We start from the raw sequence: 23,911 nt of genomic DNA on the forward strand, positions 1-23,911 counted from the left end.
GATGGACATTTAAGAGATACGATCTAAGATCTATCTATCTATCTATCTATCTATCTATCTATCTATCTATCTATCTATCTATCTATCTATCTATCTATCTATCTATCTATCTATCTATCTATCTATCTATCTATCTATATATTAGAATGAATGGCCACATGTTGTTTGCTAAACAAAGCCAACTTAACTTAATAGTACACAAGATGCCATTCTTGTTGTCTACAAATGGTTTCAGTATTTGTCTGAGCTGGTGGCTCAGTTCTGGTGGTCTGTGAATGTCTGCTAAATAAGGGAGTAGGCGTGAGATGTGTCTCAGACACACACACACACACACACATACTCCCTCCACGCATTCTCCAATCAGACCTGACAGAGCCTTCTAGTCTAATTAACAATCAAACGCCCACATGTATTGGCATTAACCCTGTTTCCTGTGCTGTTTTCTTACCTAAGATATTGGCTTTGTCTCAAAACCTAGTGAGCTGACTACATGAACAGTTGTCGACAGCATTGTTAATTAAATTAGAACCTTATAAGTTACTGATTTTGCTCTTCATAGGCACAGCCTATAATTGTCCCCATCAATTTCCAAGGCCAGGTCTACATTAATCTGGATACAAACGTTATTGTTTTCAAATACCTCAAATTTTACAGTCCACACTACAACTTGTTTTCAAAATGATCCACTTTGGATCTTCAAAAAACAAGCGATAGGCTCTCAGTTTAACTGCTACTGTAGTATGAAAATGTTTGCTTGTCTTTCACAGAGAGTGACCATATGAATTGCAGTCCCAGCAGATCAAGCCCCTCCATGGAGAAGGACAACAACAACAACGAAGAATATGAGAACTATGATGAACTGGTGGCCAAATCTCTGCTTAACCTGGGCAAGATCGCAGAGGATGCTGCTTACCGGGCCATGACCGAGTCCGAGATGAACAGCAACTCCTCAAACAGCGCAGAAGAGGAAGAGGAGGAGGATGAAGATGAAGAGGACGATGAAGATGATGAAGATGAGGAGGGCTCAAGGAAAGGTGAGCTGAGTCTGGATGTGAACAGTGATGTGGTAAGAGAGACTGTGGACTCTCTAAAGCTCCTGGCTCAGGGTCACGGGGTCACGCTCTCAGAAAACCTCCATGAGGAGCCGTACCAGGACGAAGGGGGCGAGAACATCAATGGCAGAGCCACCGTTACTGGTCAGATGGGGGAGAAGAGTGACGAGGAAGTTTGTCTGAGCAGTTTGGAGTGTCTTCGCAACCAGTGCTTTGACTTGGCGCGCAAGCTAAGCGAGACCAAGCCATCCGAGCGGCTCAACAATAACCAGCAGGTATGCATGTTCATTTCGAGTTTTTTCCCTAACCTATGATAGCGAACGCATGCTAACCGACAATTAACCATTAACTGACAAGATTAGATTAGAATTGTATAGAATTAAGAATTAATTAATGATTTAGAAATTAGAATTAAATCAAATAGAATGGACGAATGCCTGCAACACATTAAAAATACTAACAAAAAAAATTCATAAGAAGGGGTTTATTTTTATATTGGCACATAGCAGCATAACCAACAAAAAACATTTAGGATTGTTACATCATCACTTACCAGCAGCGCTGCTGTGAACGGAGTAAAACAAAAGGAATAGAATAAATAGGCCTACACAAAGTATATTTCATTTAAATCACTAACTTTAGCAAAACAAAATCACACTCTGAGTCCAGCGCCGATTGTGCTGTGAATATTGGCAGGGTTGCCAAGTTAAGTTTTCAGTTTCCTGCAGAATTTGACTACTTTTAAACTGTTTCCCTAGGTAAAAATTTTCCCTCAGCTTAAAGGTTTGACATATTGCATAAATTGTATTTGACTGAATTAAATATTTGACATTCTACCAAAACACTGTGCTAGATGAGGAGTTTCATAAGGTTGAGCTCCTTTATGAAACTACTGAATAGTAAAAACTCAGACAAGCTGAACAAACTCAGACAAGCTGAGCAAAATGAGCTGAATGAAGGAAACAAAATGAAGACTGCATTCTAAGGATCCTTTAAATTGAGACGACGTTCAGCGCTCGATGACGTGGCAGCCGAGAAATGCAGCCTTCTGTCTGAGAAGCAATCCATATGTGCAAATGAGTAAAGATTCATAGCTCTTTCCCTGGGATTGTCTTGCACCGCACATTCAGAAGAGAGAAACGTTCCTGAGGCACGTTCAAATACATCATTAACAACTAGTTGTTAGTTCAGATTCGTACACTCTGTGTAGAAATTGGGCAAATGCGGGTGTCACTATCTAAAATTTTCGAGAGTTAATTGGGACTGGTAAAATGGGGTTTTCACTGCTGTGTGTGTACAGAAAAGGATTAAAGTGTCCATATAATGTTTGTTTTTTTTACTTAACTTTTTGTGTAATATAGCAGTTTGTGCATATAAACAATCTGCAAAGTTACAAAGCACAAATTTCACACCTAAGCGAATGAGTCTCTCCAACAATAAAAACACTTGCCTTGAAGTCGGCATGAAACAGACATTGCGATAGTCTTTTCTTCGATATTGTGACGTATATATCAATGGTGGCACATTGCTGCCACATACATATTGTTTTTTCCACTCAATTATGTATTAATAACTAGATGTAATGTCGTTAAAACTATATATTTAATCATAATAATGAGATACTATGTTATGTAGCTCAAACAGTAGAGTGTTGCCGCTTGCAACGCCAAGGTCACGGGTTCAATTCCCAAGGAAAGCAAGAACTGATAAGAATGTAAATGTGTACCTTGAAATGCAATGTAAGTCGCTTTTGACAAAAGTGTCTGCCAAATGCATAAATGTAAAACAACATATTTACTCATTATAATGAAATATTATATTGCTAAAACTACATATATTGTATGTGACGTAACAAAGTGGGAAATAGGTCTTTATCACAGTCCGCGTTCGAAAAATGGAAGCCTCAAATAATATTGTAAAATAACTTTTGCTGGAGCCTGTATCAATTGCAGTGCCCATAGCATGGGATTATTATGATCTATTGATGTTATAACGTGAAAAGCATATAGTTTTTAATGACATATGTTGTGATTACAAGAAAAAATATAGTTTTAACGACACGTTATTTAGTTATTACGACAGCAGGAGCATTAATCAGTCCAAATTTTTTAACGGTTAACCTGGTAATTATCTGCATCCCCACCAGCAGGCTCATCATCTTTATCAAGAGGCTCAACAGCAGCAGCATCATCAGACTCATGAGGAGTGCCGTGTCCTCGAGCGAAACTACTCCGACATGGTCAACCTGATGAAGCTTGAGGAGCAGCTCAGCCCGCGATCCAAGGCTTTCTCCAGCTGCGCCGCAGAGCACAAGTGCTTCCAGGACTGCGATGAAGACACCACCTCTGTCACGTCCGACCGCTCGGAGGACGTTTTCGACATGACCAAGGGCAACCTGTCACTGCTGGAGAAGGCCATAGCGCTGGAAACAGAGCGGACTAAAGCTTTGCGGGACAAAATGGCGTCGGAAGCAGTCAGGAGAGATAGACTGCGTTTGCATGAGGACGGTTTGAGGCACAGCTGTGCCGAGGAGCGGAAGGCACGTCTGCACCACGATGGTCTAAAGAAGCCTTACTACCTTAAAGGTAATCTCATATTACAAAACACGACCAGTACTGGAACTAATTGTCTTAAGAGATAAGTTTCCAATATCCTTAAGGCAAAGTATTGTTTTTTGCTTGGGAGTAAAAAGAAGTTCAAAATACCTGAGCAGCAGCTTACTGAGAGTGGCTTTTAGATGCATATATGCAGTGTGTGTGCTTTCCTCTCAAAAACAAAATAAACACCACTAAAATGAGAAAACAGCCATTAAGAAAGCATCTGATCATAGCGAAGTGAACATGTTTGCACCAGCTCTGCAATTCGGCTCTCCAGTCACGGTACGTTCATTTGTATGGCACTTTATACAACAGATTGCTTTAAAGCAGCAGCTTTACAGTATTAAACATGAAAAACAGTGTCAGTCGCTTTCAATTAGAGTTACACCTTCAACTTCTACTATAAAGCAGCTGTCCTGTGTGTTTTTTTCTCGCATTTGACTTTGACTGAACTGGGGTGTTTCCCGAAAGCATCGTCAGCCAACTATTGCTATCTGTCGCTAATTCTGTCATTATCAGCATAGTTCAACTAAACGATGTTTCCCGAAAACAACGAACATTCGCAAACAGCATCGCAAAGTTGTGTGTTTGGAACGACAGCTCTCGACCTGTGTTAGAAGCAGAGTTTCTAGTTTGCATGACATGTGGACTAAATAAATCATTATCTTAAGCAAAATAAGCAAGCTGACATTCAGGACAATCTATATCTTTTATTTAGAATACATACAAATGTTATTTACGTGTTTAGTTTGTCAAGAGATTTAAAGCGTCGTTTCTGAAGAATGCGCATGTGCGAACGTGCTCAAGTGCATTAGAACGAGCCTATGATTGAATCTGGAAATAAAGCAAAATAACTGAGAAAAATGAGAGATAGTCCTCAGAAGACATGTCCGTCATTTATAGCAAAACATTTAGCATTAATTCGATCTCAAACAGATTCATTAAAAGTAGTTATTACTCCACCACCTGCGTGACATCATTAACCAACGAGGACAACCCCCTTTCATTGTTCTGCTTCATTACAAGTACAAAATAAATGTTGAAAAGGTGGAGCCTCTGCTTTGGGGTCAAGTTAATCAAGTCAGTGATATGACTAACTAATGAATGCAAATAATACCCTCTCCAATTATATTTAGACTCGCATTTATTCATGCTGGTCATGCAATACACAATTAAAACCTTGATTTTCCACTCACCGACAATTAAGGGAGCTCACCGACAAAAGCCAAAAATCACAGGTAAATTGTTTTCATGAGTGACAATTGCTACACTGAAAAAAATATTTGGTGTAGGATTATTGCACTTTGTAACATTGAATTAAACATGGAATTTTTAAATAGAAATCAGATTTTTTTTTTTTTTTTTTTTTTTTTTTTTTTTAAATATACTCCAATAATCTTTGTTTTATTTACAATAAATAATGTGTGAGTTTTCAAAGACGCGATCTGAGAGAAGCGCCTCCCACCCAAGAGATATTTACCAGGTTAAATATCTAAACCTGTCTACGATCCAAGTCCTGCAGTGTGAAATGTGTTTTGAGTGGAACTGACATCGGCAATGACAGGCAGTTATGAATAATCCACAGTTACGTATAAGAGTAACTGATTAGCTATCAGAGGACTTTAAAAGTCATTTAGTGTATGGGCAGCATTACTTTAAAAAGTGAAAAATCACCATTTTATTCCATAAAATTGTTGCTTAATACAACCCCTAATGTTAGTTTTACATTTTTTGTCTTAGTAAGACTAACAGTATGTTAGTGCACATGCTACCAATTTAAACTCACATTTTCCTTCTTTTTCACAATTGTTCTCTGGCACTCTCCACTGCACTGTCCCATAAACACCCCAAATGATAAAAAAGACTAGGAATAATAGCATGCGATTATAACATTACTGTATGTAAGGGGAAATTAAAGTATTAGGATGAAACCTGAGAGTAAGAATATTTAGAAAATTAGTATCATCACCTTCAACAATGTACAGTGAGGAAAATAAGTATTTGAACACCCTGCTATTTTGCAAGTTCTCCCACTTAGAAATCATGGAGGGGTCTGAAATTGTCATCGTAGGTGCATGTCCACTGTGAGAGACATAATCTAAAAAAAAAAATCCAGAAATCACAATGTATGATTTTTTAACTATTTATTTGTATGATACAGCTGCAAATAAGTATTTGAACACCTGAGAAAATCAATGTTAATATTTGGTACAGTAGCCTTTGTTTGCAATTACAGAGGTCAAACGTTTCCTGTAGTTTTTCACCAGGTTTGCACACACTGCAGGAGGGATTTTGGCCCACTCCTCCACACAGATCTTCTCTAGATCAGTCAGGTTTCTGGGCTGTTGCTGAGAAACACAGAGTTTGAGCTCCCTCCAAAGATTCTCTATTGGGTTTAGGTCTGGAGACTGGCTAGGCCACGCCAGAACCTTGATATGCTTCTTACAGAGCCACTCCTTGGTTATCCTGGCTGTGTGCTTCGGGTCATTGTCATGTTGGAAGACCCAGCCTCGACCCATCTTCAATGCTCTAACTGAGGGAAGGAGGTTGTTCCCCAAAATCTCGCAATACATGGCCCCGGTCATCCTCTCCTTAATACAGTGCAGTCGCCCTGTCCCATGTGCAGAAAAACACCCCCAAAGCATGATGCTACCACCCCCATGCTTCACAGTAGGGATGGTGTTCTTGGGATGGTACTCATCATTCTTCTTCCTCCAAACACGTTTAGTGGAATTATGACCAAAAAGTTCTATTTTGGTCTCATCTGACCACATGACTTTCTCCCATGACTCCTCTGGATCATCCAAATGGTCATTGGCAAACTTAAGACGGGCCTTGACATGTGCTGGTTTAAGCAGGGGAACCTTCCGTGCCATGCATGATTCAAACCATGACGTCTTAGTGTATTTGTCACATGCCTGTCCTGTCTTGTGCTGCACATGGGTGTTTTGTTGTTTTGTGCCATGTGCTCTCCTGTCTATTGTCTAGCCCCTCCCATCTTGTTTTCTGATTATTGGTTAATTTGTTTATTGGTTTATTTGACTGCTAAAATGGATTTTGACCCTGGTATGGATGACTACGATTCGGATTACTTGGATTTTGACCCTTGCATGGACGACTATGAATTGGATTGCCCTTTAATAAATACTGCTAATGGATCTACCTGTTTTCCCGTGTGTTCCCGTGACAGAACGACTCCGTGACAAACACTAAACAGGCAGGGTATATATACACACAGAAACTAACAATGATAATGGGGAACAGCTAAGTGCAATGATGATGGGGAACAGCTGGGTGCAATGATGAGTGATGGGTACAGACAAGGATTGTGGGGAATGCAGTTCATAATGTGGATGACACCGTGGGGAAAAGGACCTCTAGTGGACACCCAGGGAACACAAACCAGACACTGTGACAGTATTACCAACAGTAACCTTGGAAACGGTGGTCCCAGCTCTTTTCAGGTCATTGACCAGCACCTCCCGTGTAGTTCTGGGCTGATTTCTCACCTTTCTTAGGATCATTGAGACCCCACGAGGTGAGATCTTGCATGGAGCCCCAGTCCGAGGGAGATTGACAGTCATGTTTAGCTTCTTCCATTTTCTAATGATTGCTCCAACAGTGGACCTTTTTTCACCAAGCTGCTTGGCAATTTCCCCGTAGCCCTTTCCAGCCTTGTGGAGGTGTACAATTTTGTCTCTAGTGTCTTTGGGCAGCTCTTTGGTCTTGGCCATGTTAGTAGTTGGATTCTTACTGATTGTATGGGGTGGACAGGTGTCTTTATGCAGCTAACGACCTCAAACAGGTGCATCTAATTTAGGATAATAAATGGAGTGGAGGTGGACATTTTAAAGGCAGACTAACAGGTCTTTGAGGGTCAGAATTCTAGCTGATAGACAGGTGTTCAAATACTTATTTGCAGCTGTATCATACAAATAAATAGTAAAAAAAATCATATATTGTGATTTCTGGATTTTTTTTTAGATTATGTCTCTCACAGTGGACATGCACCTACGATGACAATTTCAGACCCCTCCATGATTTCCAAGTGGGAGAACTTGCAAAATAGCAGGGTGTTCAAATACTTATTTTCCTCACTGTATGTAATTACAGTTATTTTCTTCTACTCACCCTCATTTCGTTCCAAACTGTGTGACTTCCTTTCTTCCATGGAACACAAAATAAGAAATTTTAAGCAATTCTTTCCATGCAATGACAAAATACATTTGCAGGGGCCGTCAAGCTCCAAAAAGAAAAAGAAAAAAAGACAGAAGCCATATGCTTTGTGTGAGGAACAGACCACCATAACTTCATTCACAGCTCATGCAACTTGGCATGTTGCATGTGGTTAATAGACAGGTGAGAAGCAATAGTATTTCAAACCGGGCAAGTTTGAAAATATGCATGCAAATGTTTAATAAATACAGTGCACATATTTTAGAGATCTGTGGAAAATGTACAACCAACGGACATTATTTCATTGTATTAGGCAATCTGAGCACCAACAGTGCTTTTGGAAAGTAGTTTGTACAATATGTAAAATTATTGCCCCAAGATTTGTGGCTTTGGTCTCCCTTCGCCTGCCATATCTTTATAATTAAATGAACAGAAGTTTGTAAACTTATGTCGGGGCTTATCTTTAAAGAATTTTCTTCTTGTTTAGCAATGGAAATTTTCACCTGTTCAATCAATAAAAAAATTTTTTATATGATTTGGGACTCCTATTTTAATTATTTTTTTTTAATTTTTTTTTTTTTAGAACAGATTGAGTTGACTCATAAGTAATGCTAACAAGTACACCAATGAGCTATATAATAATATACAACCTAAATGAAAGTTATTATATGGCTTCAGAAGACTTCATTTCTGCGTGAGCTGCTCCTTTAAAAATAACTCTTTTAACATCCCCAGACCTGATAGGTCAGTTTAAGTGGACAGGTTCAGCGCTCTTCTGCGTTCCTTTGACCTGAGAGAGGATCCCATACTGACCCCGGGACAAGCTTTCTCAAACATCCCCATGCCTGCAGTGCAAACAGCAGTGGCTTAATGCTGTTCAAACAGGCCAGCATGGCCACATCACAGGCTAAGCTTGTCAGGCATAAGTAATGGCGATCTGCACGGCCGGGAGAACAGCAAATCTCATCCCAGGGACACAGCCTGTGCTCATGCTGCCTATTTATAAACCTCTGCATGGAAATATAGCTCTGGCACTGGAGATCACTGCATGGAGAAACATACTGGGAAATTAGACAGTGCTGCTTATTCTGAGGAAGTTTCAATAGGATTCCTGGTTTATTCCTGTTTCTCCAGGGATAGAGGAGCAAGATTGAAGGATTATTGTATCCACAAAACCATTGCATGTTCATGTCATACATAATCATAAAGCAGGCATTTAAAGAGGCCATGTGATGCTATTTGTCACATACTGTACATTATTGCAGCACCTCTATTCCCAGTCTGTCTGAAATGCTCTGATTTCTACAAAGCCCCTCCTTCCGAAAAGTCCAGAGTGCTCTGATTGGCCAGCTGACCAAGTGCGTTGTGATTGGCCAAACAGCTCAAGTTTCTCACAGTTTGTGTGCTTTTTCTGGGTGAATCAGAGTGAACTGCGGTGCTAATAGAACACTCACCTTGTGCAGCCGTGCACAGAAGACCAACGGCCAAGGTCAAGAATTTCGTTAAATAGTACATTTAGTTCGCAAACCCCCAGAACACTTGGAATATACGCCACGAGTTATGTGGGATCATTCTGTGATACTTTTGTTTCTTTTCTAAAAAGCTTGATGCTGGTCGCTATTCACTGCCATTATATGGACGAGCGCCAGCGGGACATTTTTAAAAAAATATCCTTTTGTGGTCCATAAAGATGGGCATGTGGCATTAGAACAACACTAGGGTGAGTAAATTATGACTTAGTTCACCCTAAAATGAAAATGATCCCTTTTAGACCTAATGCATGGATCGCATGCATTACATGTTACATAAGCGGTTTTATTTCCCAACTGTTCACTTAAGACATAATAGACTGTGCCTCAGCGAATACTCACCAAGCCACGGATTATTACATATTTCATGTATACATTAACATGTATTTGACCGATTAGGTTTGAACACGAAGTCCAAAGTTCACTTCGCTTGTCTGTTTTCTACTCTGTCTCAGAATGTGCGCACAGAAAGTAGGGTTACTGTTAGGATTGTTGTCGTTGCAATGTCTGTGCAATGACTTTCCAGATTTATTGTCCTTTTCCGACACCTTGTGAACTGCCAGACCTGTAAATGTACTGAACAAATTTTAGCAGCGCACAGAAAAATTGTCTCGAAAGTTTTGCTTTCATCTGATCGGCTCTTCTGATCGGCCTTTATAGAGACCACTGATCAAACTATATCAAATGATTATCAGCCAAACAGACGCCTCGATCGGAGCACCCTTAATAAATATATAATAACCCTGGTTCAAAATGACGACAGGTTTGGTCACTATATGCTTTCGTTGTATTGAAAACCCTGACTCCTTTGTATTCCACAGAAAAAAAAAAAAGTCATGCAGTTTAAAATGATATGAGGGTGAGTAAATGATGTCAGAATTGTCTTTTTTGGGTGAACAAACCCTTAAAAACACATGCAAACTTTCATCTGCCATTCTCCAGATGAGGAAGGGCTGACAGCACGCATGAAAGGACGTTCGGCCGGCATGCACGGCAGACACTATCTTTCTAATGGCAGAATAATGAGGGATGCTTGGCTTTTACACTGCGATAGCATCTCGCTATGGCAGAAATAGCAGCAGACGCTGCCTAACCAGGGGGCATTATGATTTATAAAAAGTGTGGAGGCCTGACAGTTATGGAAGGAGCTCTTCCTTAAAGAAGGCATGAGGCGGAGATGGAAATTGAACAGTATCAGTATGACCGATAACAAACGACAGGACCACTGACTGCACATTAATTATCCACAGACGCTATGGTAATGGGGGCCATTTGGTATGCAAAGCATGGCTTGTCCGGAGCCACAATCAATATCCAGCACTTTCTAATATGTATTCCGCTCAGCTTGGCTTTGCTATCTCTCCCTTGCTCGTTTGTTTTCTCTCTCTTTGAAATGGCTGCAGAATAGTCTGAGGATTCAGGGCTTATTATCTTAAAGTGGCCCTATTAGGCTTTTTCAGACATTATCTTTCATGTAGTGTGTAATATGTAGTTGTTTGTGAATGTAAAAGGTCTGAAAAGTAAAAAACTTATGTAGGTTTATAACAAATTTGCATAAAGCCAGCCTGTGGTCTTTATTGACTGCCAGTGAACAACATCTACTTTTCCTCGCTCAGACTCTGTAGTTGTTGCTGAGACTGGAAGAATTTGGTTTGTATTGTTGACATGTCGAGAAGACGCTGTTTTCTGCTCTGCGAAAGTAAGTCCTCTTTACATGTACTTCCAGAGGATGAGATTGACACAGTAAAACTGACGCCACATTCTGCAAGCGGTCGACCAATCACAACAGATTGGGCTATCTGGCCAAAAATAGCAGAGTAGACCAATCACAACAGACTGGGCCGTCTGACCAATCAGAGCAGAATAGACCAATCACAACAGACTGGGCCGTCTGACCAATCAGAGCAGAATAGACCATCACAACAGACTTGGCCATCTGACCAATCAGAGCAAATCAGAGCAGAGTAGACCAATCACAACAGACTGGGCCATCTGACCAATCAGAGCAGAGTAGACCAATCACAACAGACTGGGTCATCTGACCAATCAGAGCAGAGTAGACCAATCACATTCACAACAGACTTGGCCATCTGACCAATCAGAGCAGAGTAGACCAATCACAACAGACTGGGTCATCTGACCAATCAGAGCAGAGTACACCAATCACAACAGACTGGGTCATCTGACCAATCAGAGCAGAGTAGACCAATCACAACAGACTGGGTCATCTGACCAATCAGAGCAGAGTAGATCAATCACAACAGACTGGGCCATCTGACCAATCAGAGCAAATCAGAGCAGAGTAGACCAATCACAACAGACTGGGCCATCTGACCAATCAGAGCAGAGTAGACCAATCACAACAGACTGGACCATCTGACCAATCAGAGCAAATCAGAGCAGAGTAGACCAATCACAACAGACTGGGCCATCTGACCAATCAGAGCAGAGTAGACCAATCACAACAGACTGGACCATCTGACCAATCAGAGCAAATCAGAGCAGAGTAGACCAATCACAACAGACTGAGTCATCTGATCAATCAGAGCAGAATAGACCAATCACAACAGACTGGGTCATCTGACCAAAGGTGCAGTTTAGAGAGACCGGATCCTTTATCAAACTCAATGATAAACTCAAAAGAATTGAGGAAATCAATTAGATGAATTGTTTAAGTTAACAAACTCAAAGATGAAGTTAGTATTCATTGATTTTGCACTACACAAAAAAAAAAAAAGAAATGCATTTTTTTTTAAAAAATATCGACTAAGATAACTCACAATTTAATTGCATAAATATCATGTTAACTCAAATATTTTGCAGTTAACAGCTAGCTAGCAATAGCTGTGCCAAAGTTGGCCTGAAGCTGATTTTGTATATTGTCATTATTTTCATTACAATTAAGCATATCTCTGTCAGGTCTCAGGTAAAGGATGAGGCAAGACCTCAATGCAGACTTGATGGGCTTTTATTGAATCAAAAATAAAAATAAAACTTCTCTGTGGGGGAAAACAGGACCGGCTGGACTAGGCAGGAAACAACAGGGAGCATGTAAACACGGTGGACATACTGTACAACGATGATCTGGCACAGGACCGGACATACAGGGAGAAGGGTTAGGGAAGGAAATCAGGAGGGTAACAAGGGAGAGCAGGTGGGGCAAATAAACCAATAATCAGGGAACAAGGAGGAGTGGTTAAGACAATAGACAGGACTGAGCACATGGCACATAGAAACAAACATGACAAGCCATGTGCCTACACCAAACATGACAAAACAACAGCACATGGTCAGTGAACACAATCACAAGCCCGAATTAGACAGAAGTGACGGGATCCGAACCCCACGCTCAGCACATATAACGTCTCACACATGTGGTAGGACATTTTTAGAGATTTGTTGCTCATTATTCTCAATAACGATTCTCATTAGTTATCTTTATTGTAATAAAGTAAAACTATAGTACAGTACAAATTACTACAATCCAGTGCATTCAGTAGTTCTTTAGCTACAGTACCAACACTGTCGACCACAATGATGTTTGACGCTGCACTGCCATCTATGGACGTGGATCAGCATGATCCTCTCTGACTTTTATGTACATTTTTCATTGTTCAATGAAAAAGAAGCATCACTCCTCATGATTTTCCTCATGTTTCCTCCTCTGTAAGCTTTATGTTTATGCAGCAAAAAAAAAAATTGTGTTCTGTTTTCTGCCTTTTCTCCTTTTTGGAGAATTTGGGAGAACATGTGAATAAAAGAACATAAAAGACATTTTCTTTATGCAAAACAGAATTACTTTTTTCACTTGATTTTGAAATACTGTATGAACTGAACATTTCATGATATTCACTTAGATTCATGTGTGTTTGTGACCAATATTGCAGTACTTTAGTCAATGTTGTTTCAAGCACATATTCCAAATATTCCGAGTAGCACTGCATTCTATTTTCAGTCTCAGTCTAAAACTCTAAAACTGAGCCCACGTCTTTCTCATGCTCTCATGCTATTCCTGTCTGTTTTGAGATTACTTTGATACAGAAGGCAACATGATGCCTGTTACTAAGTTACTCCATCCTTAAAATTTTAATCAGTGGTAACTGTAGCATACTCACTGTCTCACTCACTCTCCTGTGCTCTCTCTATTTGAAACACAGCCAGTAGCCCTGGACAGCACACGAGGAAGAGATGTCCTCTGCAGATCTAGGTCCAGGATACACTAACAAGAGATACACTAACAAGGACAAAAGGTTGCAACTACATCACTGTTCACAAGTTTGGAGTCAGTATAAAAATAAAAAATCTTCTGCTCACCAAGGCTGCATTTATTTGATCAAAAATACAGTAAAAGCTGTAATAATGTGAAATATATTTACAATTTAAAAAAACTGAATTTATAGTAAAATGTAATTTATTCCTTTGACCAAAGCTGAATTTTCAGCATCATTACTCCAGTCTTCAGTGTCACATGATCCTTCAGAAATCATTCTAATATTTTGAAAACAGTTGTGCTGTTTCATATTTTTGTGGAAACTGTGATTTTTTCAGGAATCTTTGATAAATAGAAAGTTCAAAAGAACAGCATTTATTTGAAATAGAAATATTTTGTAACATTATAAATGTCTTTTGATCAGTTTAATTTGTACTTGCTGAATCGGAGTATTTTTAAAAATGATATACTGTATATTACTGGCCCCAAACTTTAGGGCGGTAGTGTATATCCAAAATGTATGCAACACAGAATAGTAGCGAGAACAAATATTTTGATTTAAAAAAAAAAAAAAAAATGTTTTAAAAAGAGTTGTGTGCTTATAATTTTTAGATGGTCAGATCGAAATAGATTATTACTGTACATTTGTGGTATTATATAAAAAAAAAATGTAAATGTTTTTTCCCATGCTGGTCGACCATTGTGGTATCATTGATTTTAGACTTATTTGTTGCAAAAACAACTGCGGTGTCACGATTCAGTCCAATGATGATGAAGAAGATTCAAGTGTTTTTATTAACACAAAGATGATGCGAGACAGCGTTCAAGCACAAACACTCGAACAATACCACACTATGAATGTGAACTAAAGAGGAATTTAAATACACAGTGATGATGAACCAAATACAGACAGGTGTGCTATAAATGGTAACTACAGTAACTAGTGGTGGGAAACAGAGAACAAAGGAGACATGTGAGTGATGATAAACAACTAAGGTCCTGTTTACAGCATACCATTGACCCTCCCCTCGAAGAAATCAGGACAGAAGTGGTCGGAAGTGGACAAAAGAGACGGATTAAAACACCAGGTGTAAACGGGAATGTGTTTCCCGTTTACTTGTGATCCGATCAACCAAAGCGCATCTTAATACCAGGAGTAAACAGGGCCCTTGAGTCCATGAAAGTGAAACTAAAGCTAAACTGAACATAATGGTGACATGTGGTTGTTTGACATGTCAGTCAGACAGTATCTGTCTAAGTAGGCAATTCTTGGACCAGACTTCATCAGTCCTCTTTTTCTAAACAAATGAGTCAATAATAATCCTGTGTGTGTGTGTGTGTATTCAGATTCTTCACGGTCGGGGAAAAAAGAAAGCCGCTGTCCAACGCCTGGCTGTGACGGCACAGGTCATGTGACTGGTTTGTACCCGCATCATCGCAGCCTGTCTGGATGCCCGCATAAGGACAGAGTCCCACCAGAAAGTAAGCACACTACAAGCTCTTTCTAAACTTCAGTGCCACGTTTGCTTGCTTCTTCCTTTAAATCTTTGCTTTTTTTCATGCCGGCATAAATGAAAAGAGGTCATAATCATTGGTTGACTGTGTGTCTGTATGTGTTTGTCTGTGGGAACCAGTCTTCAGTTCTTTCTGCATGCCGTCCTCCTCCACACTAAAAACATCTGCTCATTCCTATGCAACACCTCTTACCTTTAAGCACGTCCAGTTCCATCGTCCAAGTCAATGAGATTTTAGAATGGGATTCAGGTAAAAGCCTGAAATAAGATCTGTGGTGAACACAAGCTCAAGATGCGTCATTCCTTTCCTGTCAAAAATAATATCACTTCCTGGATGATGATTAAGATGATGATGATGATGATGATGTCATTATAGAACAGGCTTTTGTTGTTGTTTTAAAGGTGGTATCAGCGATTTCAGGCCCAAACATAAATGTTCACATTCATCTAATCTTACCTAACGATCCGCTAGCTGCCCGCCCCATAAGCATGCCGTCAAAAAAACGCGTCTCTGTAGGCAGCCTAGGCTCTGAGATCTGCACACAAAAACAGTTGTTTTCACCCGGTTTAGCCAAACACTCAAAACCAAAATAAATAGTGTTCCAACCAATCACCGACAGGGGCGGGTGTTGCAAGGTTTTTGTGTGCAGCCGTCATAGGCAGCCGTGCACGAGCGCAAAACCTCACAACACCCTCCCCAGTCGGTGATTGGTTGGAACACTATTTATTTTGGTTTTGAGTGTTTGGCTAAACCGGGCGAAAACAACTGTTTTTGTGTTTATCTTGAAATAATTTACAAGAACTTCATACACTATGTATACCTACATGAATGTTGCTATTGTTGAAGGAAATCTCTGGCGATGTAAAGACCCGGCGTAGAGGAGCAGCCGTCGCAATATCTCAGACATGCATGAATGCGTTGATTGTTTCTGTTGGTAATTACGACGCTATCTTAATGGAGGCCAGTTTAATAAGTTGGTTAGATTTCTCATTTTGTTTTAGATGCTCAATTAAATCCAGTTGAATAAACTGTAATAATTATAATCTGATGAAAGAGTTACAGACAGGAAGAACGAGTGAGATTTCCTTCCATTCACCTTGAGCAAATCTCCTGTTAAAACATCTTTTACGTGATTCATTAAAATGCATTAAAATGTGTGGGGGGTTTTTTTATTCACAAATGAACCAGATGGCAATCAAACTGATGGCTTTGACTACAGACTGAAATCAGTTAACAAAAAGATTTGCTTTTAAAGTGTCCAGATGGCAAGGCAGTTTGTGAGCTGGCTCTGGGGTGGCAAAGCAGGGAGCGTTTTTAGATGACCATCACATGACGTGTGTGACACACACTTACTGAAAGACTGTTTTGTTATGCTGGGTCACTTAGTGGCTGTTATTATCTTCAGACAACTTTTTGCTGCTCAACACTGAAAAAAGTCAAATGTACAATGTAAAAAGTTTTGTAAAAGTTTTTTGTAGACAGGTTTTTTAAAAAGTACATTTCACAAATGGAATTAAGTCAACTCTACTTAACTATGTTAAGTAAAATTAACAAAAGAAAATAAGTAACTTTAACCTGGCTAGTAAAAGTTTTTTGAGTGATTTCTACTCAGTTGAAATATACTTTGCAGTACTTTTTTACTCCAACAATATAACACTGAATTGTACCATGCACTTTTATAGTGTTCGTTTTAATTAAAAACATCTCAGTAAATAATACAACAGATATTATATAGACACCATGTTTACATAATAGACATAAACCAGTACCCACCTGAACACTGAGACCTCAATACTTGGAACACAATACACAATGACGGTAACATTTGAGTATGAATGTGTCATTTTGAGTAGAAAATGAACTTTAGATGTCACAAAATGTCTAAACCTAAACCTAACAACAAATGCAATGACACAACAGTGTAAATAGAGCTGGAAGACAGCGAAACATCAACCTCATTAATTATTCATGCCCCAGTGCATGATGGGAACATCAGTATCAGAAAAGTTGAGTAGGTCCATCTGACCAATCAGATCACAGTGTGCTTTTCAGAAGGAGGGGCTTCATAGAGACAGGAACTAAACAGAGTGTTACTGACAGACTGGGAAGAGAGGAGCTGCAACAATGGACAATATGAAAAAAAAAAAATTTAAATCAAGCATGAAAACTTATTCTAGTAGAGCCCAAAAGCAAAATCAAGACTTTGTAAAAGGGCATAATAGGTCTTCATTAAATGAAGCTTTACTTGCGTTCAGACACACAAAGACATGCATCTCTGTCAGTGGAGGTGAGCGGATCCCTCCTGATGCTCAGTAATGAACATGTCAGAGTGTGTTGAAGATGAGGGTGAGGGATTAAGGAGCTGATAATGATGAAGATGAGCACCGGAAGAGTGCCGTTCTTCTCGCCCCGGCCCACACTCTCTGCCCCCAATCCAGCGTCCTAATGAACAGTAATCTAATTCCTGTCGGTCATGGGCAGAGAAGACAAAGACATGTACAGATGAATAATAGAGTCTGGGATCAGAGAGAGGGAGAGTTTGGGCAGGGATTTCATTGATTGCTGACGTGTGTTTAATGCAAATGAAAGACAAATGCAGAGCTGAAACAATCAAGAGCAGCAACACCTCACACCGAATGACTGGATGCATGAGCTAACTTTAGCTGACAGCTTCAGCTGCTGATGAGAATATAATCAGGGATAGAGCTCTCCGTCAAACGTCTGTCTGCATCACTCACAACTGAACGCACTGGAGTGTGTTTTACTTACAGCAAGCAGCGGGGAATCTGATGAAAAAGAGGAACTAGAATAGAATGGAATGGAATGGAATAGAATGCAATAGAATAGAATAGAATAGAATAGAATAGAATAGAATAGAATAGAATAGAATAGAATAGAATAGAATAGAATAGAATAGAATAGAATAGAATAGAATAGAATACCATCTGAAGAAACACTTCTAGGTTCATTAGGTTCATCAACTTGTGATGACTTCGGTTCTAATGGTGCGTTAAGCATTATAGAATGTTATAATGTTTATTCAAATGAATGAAAGTTATGAAGTGATACCCAGATTTTACTTCAAGTTAAGTTCAAGTATATGTAGTAAGCATACTTAAATAAATGTACTCATAGTATACTTGGAAGTATAGTATTCTTGTAACTAAATTGTCTCACATTTTAATTGATAAAAGTTAACATTTAAGTTAAAATAAAGGTTTTACTATTGAACTGTCAACTATAATACAAGTGAACTTTTAGTTTATGGAAGTACTCTTTAAAGTTACTCTCAGTAAACTACTAGTTTTTAATACTTCAAGTATTAAAAGTATTAGTTTTTATACTTCAAGTATACTTGTAAGTTTTGACTGTATTTTTTGTTCTTACTGTATTTATAGTTTACTATTTATCTATTATTTTTATTCTTTAAGTATTACTACTACTACGTTCCGATTTGGGTATTTATTCTTGTACTTGGTATATACCTTTAACTTTATGCCTTTAACAGATTTTGTTTAAAGGCACACTGTGGAGAATTTGTGTTTTTGTCAAACAGCGACCCCTAGAGTCGCTGTCGTAAATACTCCTCCACCCCCCTACCTCCCACCCTACACCGGTACCTGCGTAGGGCATGGAACAGGCACACATAGACTCCGAAGACATGATTATTGCAATTTATCATAATAGTTTGCAAATTGTGCTTGTTTATTTACAACCTCTACGTTAGGCTTATTTATGTCCTGATATTTATGTGAGATAACTGTTCTCATGATAATCGCAGGAATCAACGTCAACAGCGTCGTCTGATATCCCTCAGGACTACATGATAAATACACCTCACAACACCTGAGTTCAGATGGCAAACTAGTTCGTGAGGCAAGCTAGGCAATAAAACATAACGCAAAAAACACGTAAGAGAACGAGTGTTTGTTGTCTGTTAACAGCTCTGATAATCGAAAGCTAGCTAGACATATGTGGAAATTATTGGACTGGTCTAATTATCAGCAATGGATGAATGAACAGCATGTAAAAAAATGACATACTACAAGCAAGCGCAACAACATACAACATAGAATGCAAACAAGTTTACAAATAAGAGATTTATTTACTGGCCACTTCATGCGTTTTCTCAGATCGGATAGCTATCAGATTTATCAAAACGATTCTATTTACACCTGGTCACATAAATGTGTTTTTGCGAAACGGATTTAAATCCGATCTTCAATTCCCGCGCTGTATGCAGATTTAATGGAGTGCACGTCACCGAAAGCAACAGATATGAGCTGCATTTTATTGATCATCAGCTAAAATTTCAAAATCAAAGGCCGCAATAAGAGAGAGCAGTAACAGCCCTGGTAAGATCATTTTATTTCTTTACATCATCTGCGGTGATGCGTGTTCCAGCGCGTCGTCATATCTGGCTATAACATATAGCCTATAACACGCTCTCACACGTTTTTTTTATTATTATTTATTTTTTAGCATTTTTGGGAGGAGTACAATTTGCATATGTGGTTTCAACAACCAGATGCACACTTGTCCAGTTTCGTCTGGAATGCGTCTCAGACCTCCTCCTGAAGTGGTTTGAGCGATCGGATTCAAATCCGTCTTGAATGCGTTTCGGAGGGCATTTACACCTGGTCTTTTCATGAGAAAACGCATGAAGTGGCCAGGTCTAAACACAACAGCCCCCATGACAAAAACATACGCACGAAAGCCGAAAACAAACGCTGGTTGGCATCTCACGTCCATAGTATATAAACGCTCACGTCCGAATTTGAGGAAGTGGTGGGGGAAGTGACGTATGCCATAAAGCAGTCGAATTTTGTAGTTCTTTTTGTGCTCTGGTTACTACCCGAACCCCGAAGTTACATAGTGCCAGTAAAAGCGATACAGACCCCGTCAGGCTCTGGCAGACGTGTCATTCAACCTATTGTAAGTCGATGTACCATCACAAGGGTCTTGGAAATATATTATGAAGGTTGAAAAGTTACACAGTGTGGCTTTAAATGCATTGGGGATATTAAATGAAAATTAGAAAAAAATGCTTAAATACTGTACATAGATAATAATATCTTACATTATACTACTTACTACATTCAAAATAAATCCAAAGTCATTTTGTAAGTATTGTACATTTTCATATGCTTTCATTAACAGGAAGTGAGCACCACAGTGGCGTCGAGATGTATTTATTTTTTAACGGGCGAAAATTGATTCGAGAATTTGAGAATTTCGGACTCAGTATGCAAGGACCTTTACCCTTGCAAAAGATTTAAGTTAATTTAAGTAAAGTTGAAGTATATTTTCCAAGTGTACTTTATGTAGTAAGTATACTAAAATGAATATGCCAGTAGTATACTGTACTTGAAATTGGCCCACTTTTTAGTTTACTTTTCAGTGTACATTAAGTGTAACAGTGGTAAACTTAGTTTGTGTACACAACTAGTTTACATCTACGTCATACTTTTGTACTGAAACTATACTGTGAACTATACTACAAGTGAACTAGTTTACTAGCTGTATAGGCTACTATGGAAGTACACTTTGAAATTACTCTCAGTAAACTACAAGGTTTTTAATAGTTTTATATTGCAAGTATACTTGTAAGTGTACTATTTCAGTACTTCTTGTAACTAAAACACGCACACTTTTTAGTTGATAAAAGTTTACTTTTAAGTGTACTTTAAGTGTAACAGATGTAGTCTTACTCTTTGTTCTGTGAACTATACTACAAGTGAACATATGTATACTGTTAGTTTATTAGCTGTATACTTCTAGCCCACTTTGTAGGTTATGGAATACAAGTACACTTTGAATTTACTCAGTAAACTCTCAGTAAAAGATTTTTTTATACTTTTTGACCTAAATATCATACTGTACTTATAGTTTACTATTTATATAATGTTTTGCACACGGTATATATTAATAGGTTCATATTTAGGTATTGATAGTTTATGCTTAAAATATACCTTGGACTGCATGATAGAATAGAATAGAATAGAATAGAATAGAATAGAATAGAATAGAATAGAATAAAATAGAACAGAACAGAATAGAATACTTGTGTGATTTGTACCATGACTCACGCTGCATGGTTCATGTGCATGCCAGTGTTCTTCCATTAGCAGTGCCTTGCATGCCGCTGTTTGATGTCTCTCGTTCTGAGCGTGCTGGTGATAATGACGAGTGTTTCACACTAATGCTGATGACTAACTGTGGGCCTCTAACTCCTAATCTTTCACCCTATTTCTCTCGCCTGCTGTCAAGTTCTTGCAATGTATGAAAATGTTCTTAAGTGCCCTACGCCTGGCTGCACGGGCCGGGGTCACGTCAACAGCAACAGGAACTCTCACAGGAGGTGAGTTCCTCTCCGTCTGGATGAGAGAACCGCTCATATGTTCATTATTATCATCTTTATTCTGCAGTGTCTACGTTTAGAAAATCACAGCGTTCCCTGTTCTCTCAGCAAATTTCTCAGTTGTACCATTGATTTCTGGAGGTACAAAGCATTAGTTTCTAATTTGATATATGCAGTTTCAAAGTCACCATTCTTGGATAATAAATTTAAACTATGTATTTTTTCTGTTAAAATATTTTCAATTTTAATATATAGGTGTAATATATATACTTATATATTAATATATAAGTAAACCATTGGTTGGCTGACTCCCTGAACACTAACTCAAATTGTAGTCTGTTTCTGATTACACATTTTGACACATTTTATGCATGCTAATGCTAATCGGACTACTTTTTTATTCCATTTAGATTAATTTTGACCAAACTCCCTTACGTCATAGATTCAAATAGGATTATTTTGTCCCACATTGATATATTCCATTCATTGTTATCAACAACATGAAGTGATTTAAACATCACATTACGTCAGGGTAAAAATTGTGTCAATGTCAACGTAAATAGAAATGTAAAGAGAAAAAAAAGAAGTAGGGAAAATCAATTAATTATGAATAATTTACTGTCTGAATAATGTTATCATGTAATCAATAAAAAGTAACTGTAATCTGATTATGATCTTAATATAATTTAATTTAATTTAATTTAATTTAATTTAATTTAATTTAATTTAATTTAATTTAATTTAATTTAATTTAATTTAATTTAATAATTAAAAGTACTTTATTTTTGTAATCTGATAGCATAATCCAGATTACATCAGTTACTAACCAGCACTGTGTGGGAATACGTGTTTTTCTCAAAAAGTGGCGGACATGGGTGTGTTTGGGAAACCAGGTCAAAACTTTTTTTTTTGCAATTATGTTTGATGTTGCTAGTGATGTAAAAGTATAGACTACAAATGCACATTCCCTCAAGCAGCTTTTAAAACAGCACGTTGTTCTGTGGAAGGCGTTGCGTGTGTATTGGGCTGATGAACTGGTTTGCGCAGTAATGCTCTCAGCGTCAGCCATTAGCACCTCACTGACACCTCGCCAGGGGAGACGGCCCACTCCAGACGGCCCTGAAACACACGTGCCAGGCACGACACTCACACACACACACACACTCACCTCGCTTATACTGGCAAGAGTGGAATTACATTTCCTACGGCAGGAAACCTGGCAGCTTGCTTGCAGTTCATGTCATGGATCAAAGACACACACACACACACACACACACCTTCAGAAGCCTTTAATATCTCTGTGCTCTGAGCTCATGACACTGAAAAAATTATAATAAAAATTTTAATTCCTCCAATATTATTTGTGATTACCCATTTCTGAGTGAAAACTTTAAATCATACACATTTTTCACTGTAGAAGAACATTGTGTTGCTATGAGGTTGCTTTTTGTAAAAAATGCTTTACTCAGCATTTTTATCTTGTTTTCCAGTACAAATATCTAAACATTCTTAGATATTTAGAAAAAAGAGAAAGAAATAAAAGGGTTAGTTCACCAAAAATCGTCCCTGAAGGAGGGAACGAATTGGGATCACGCTAGGAGCCTGTCATCTTTGAGTATTGTAAAAACGAGCCAATGGACATTGGCGTGCGTGAATCACATCACACCCCCCACTCCGCAGCGCAGGTATAAATACGGAAGTGGATGCACGCACCATTTGTTTTTCGCTGAGGAGCCGAGCGGAACCCGGTCAGCGGCGGTACAGCAATAGTGGCTAGGGGACTACGTCTCCGTTCCCTCCTTCAGGGAATGAGGGTTACATACGTAACCAAGACGTTCCCTTTCAGTCACTCACATTCGACGTAGTCGACGCTACGACTGATTGGGATCCTATTAAAACGCCACTAGTGCTGCCACCTTCCAGTGCTAGACAAAAGCCTCCTGATCCTCCCGCATATTGAGGCGGATATAGGACAGGGCTTAGGCCAGGAAAGTCACTGCTGTTCCACAGGACCACTGGGAAAGCGTACCTTTCGTTGGAAGGCATACACTGTGGAAGCCACATCCTGCAAGGAGGTAACATGTGGAGAATACACATATGGACTGAGCGAACTTAGCGGGCAGTACAACATATGGCATGTCACTGAGGTGGCTCCAGCCGATAACAGGGGGGAGACACAACCGGTCAGTGACGGCAGAGCAGGCTCTGCCAAGGGAAGACATGGGTTCGCCGCAGGGAGTCAACCCGTGGAAGAATACACATATGGGATCGCCGTAGGGATCACAACATATGGACCCCACCTAACACAAGTTACCAAGCATATGAGTGATAGGTCTAGCATCGGACGCTCCGCCACGTCCAACACCGACGGGGTGAGGAGGAACTCAACAGGGTTCGTTAGAGGGAACTCAACTGGAGCAAAAAGGCGCACTTATCCAGTCCATTGGAGGGGAATGGCGCAGCAAGCCGAC

At 39.1% G+C, this 23,911-nt stretch overlaps 1 protein-coding gene across 3 annotated transcripts in view; it reads left to right on the forward strand.

Annotated features, from left to right (window-relative positions):
* The window catches only part of myt1lb (myelin transcription factor 1-like, b), a 167,409-nt gene that overhangs the window by 101,232 nt on the left and 42,266 nt on the right, over positions 1-23,911 (forward strand). For 2 of the 3 annotated variants that reach the window (XM_084096011.1, XM_084096013.1), the window contains exons 6-9: positions 768-1,327; positions 3,199-3,637; positions 14,912-15,046; positions 21,350-21,440. In XM_084096011.1, coding sequence (XP_083952137.1) covers positions 768-1,327; positions 3,199-3,637; positions 14,912-15,046; positions 21,350-21,440 — 1,225 coding nt within the window. The remainder of the gene's footprint in view (positions 1-767; positions 1,328-3,198; positions 3,638-14,911; positions 15,047-21,349; positions 21,441-23,911) is intronic. The other variant, XM_084096012.1, reaches the window with a different exon arrangement.

This window comes from Abramis brama, assembly GCF_963993115.1.
Source record: "Abramis brama genome assembly, chromosome: 21".
Lineage (NCBI taxonomy): Eukaryota > Metazoa > Chordata > Actinopteri > Cypriniformes > Leuciscidae > Abramis > Abramis brama.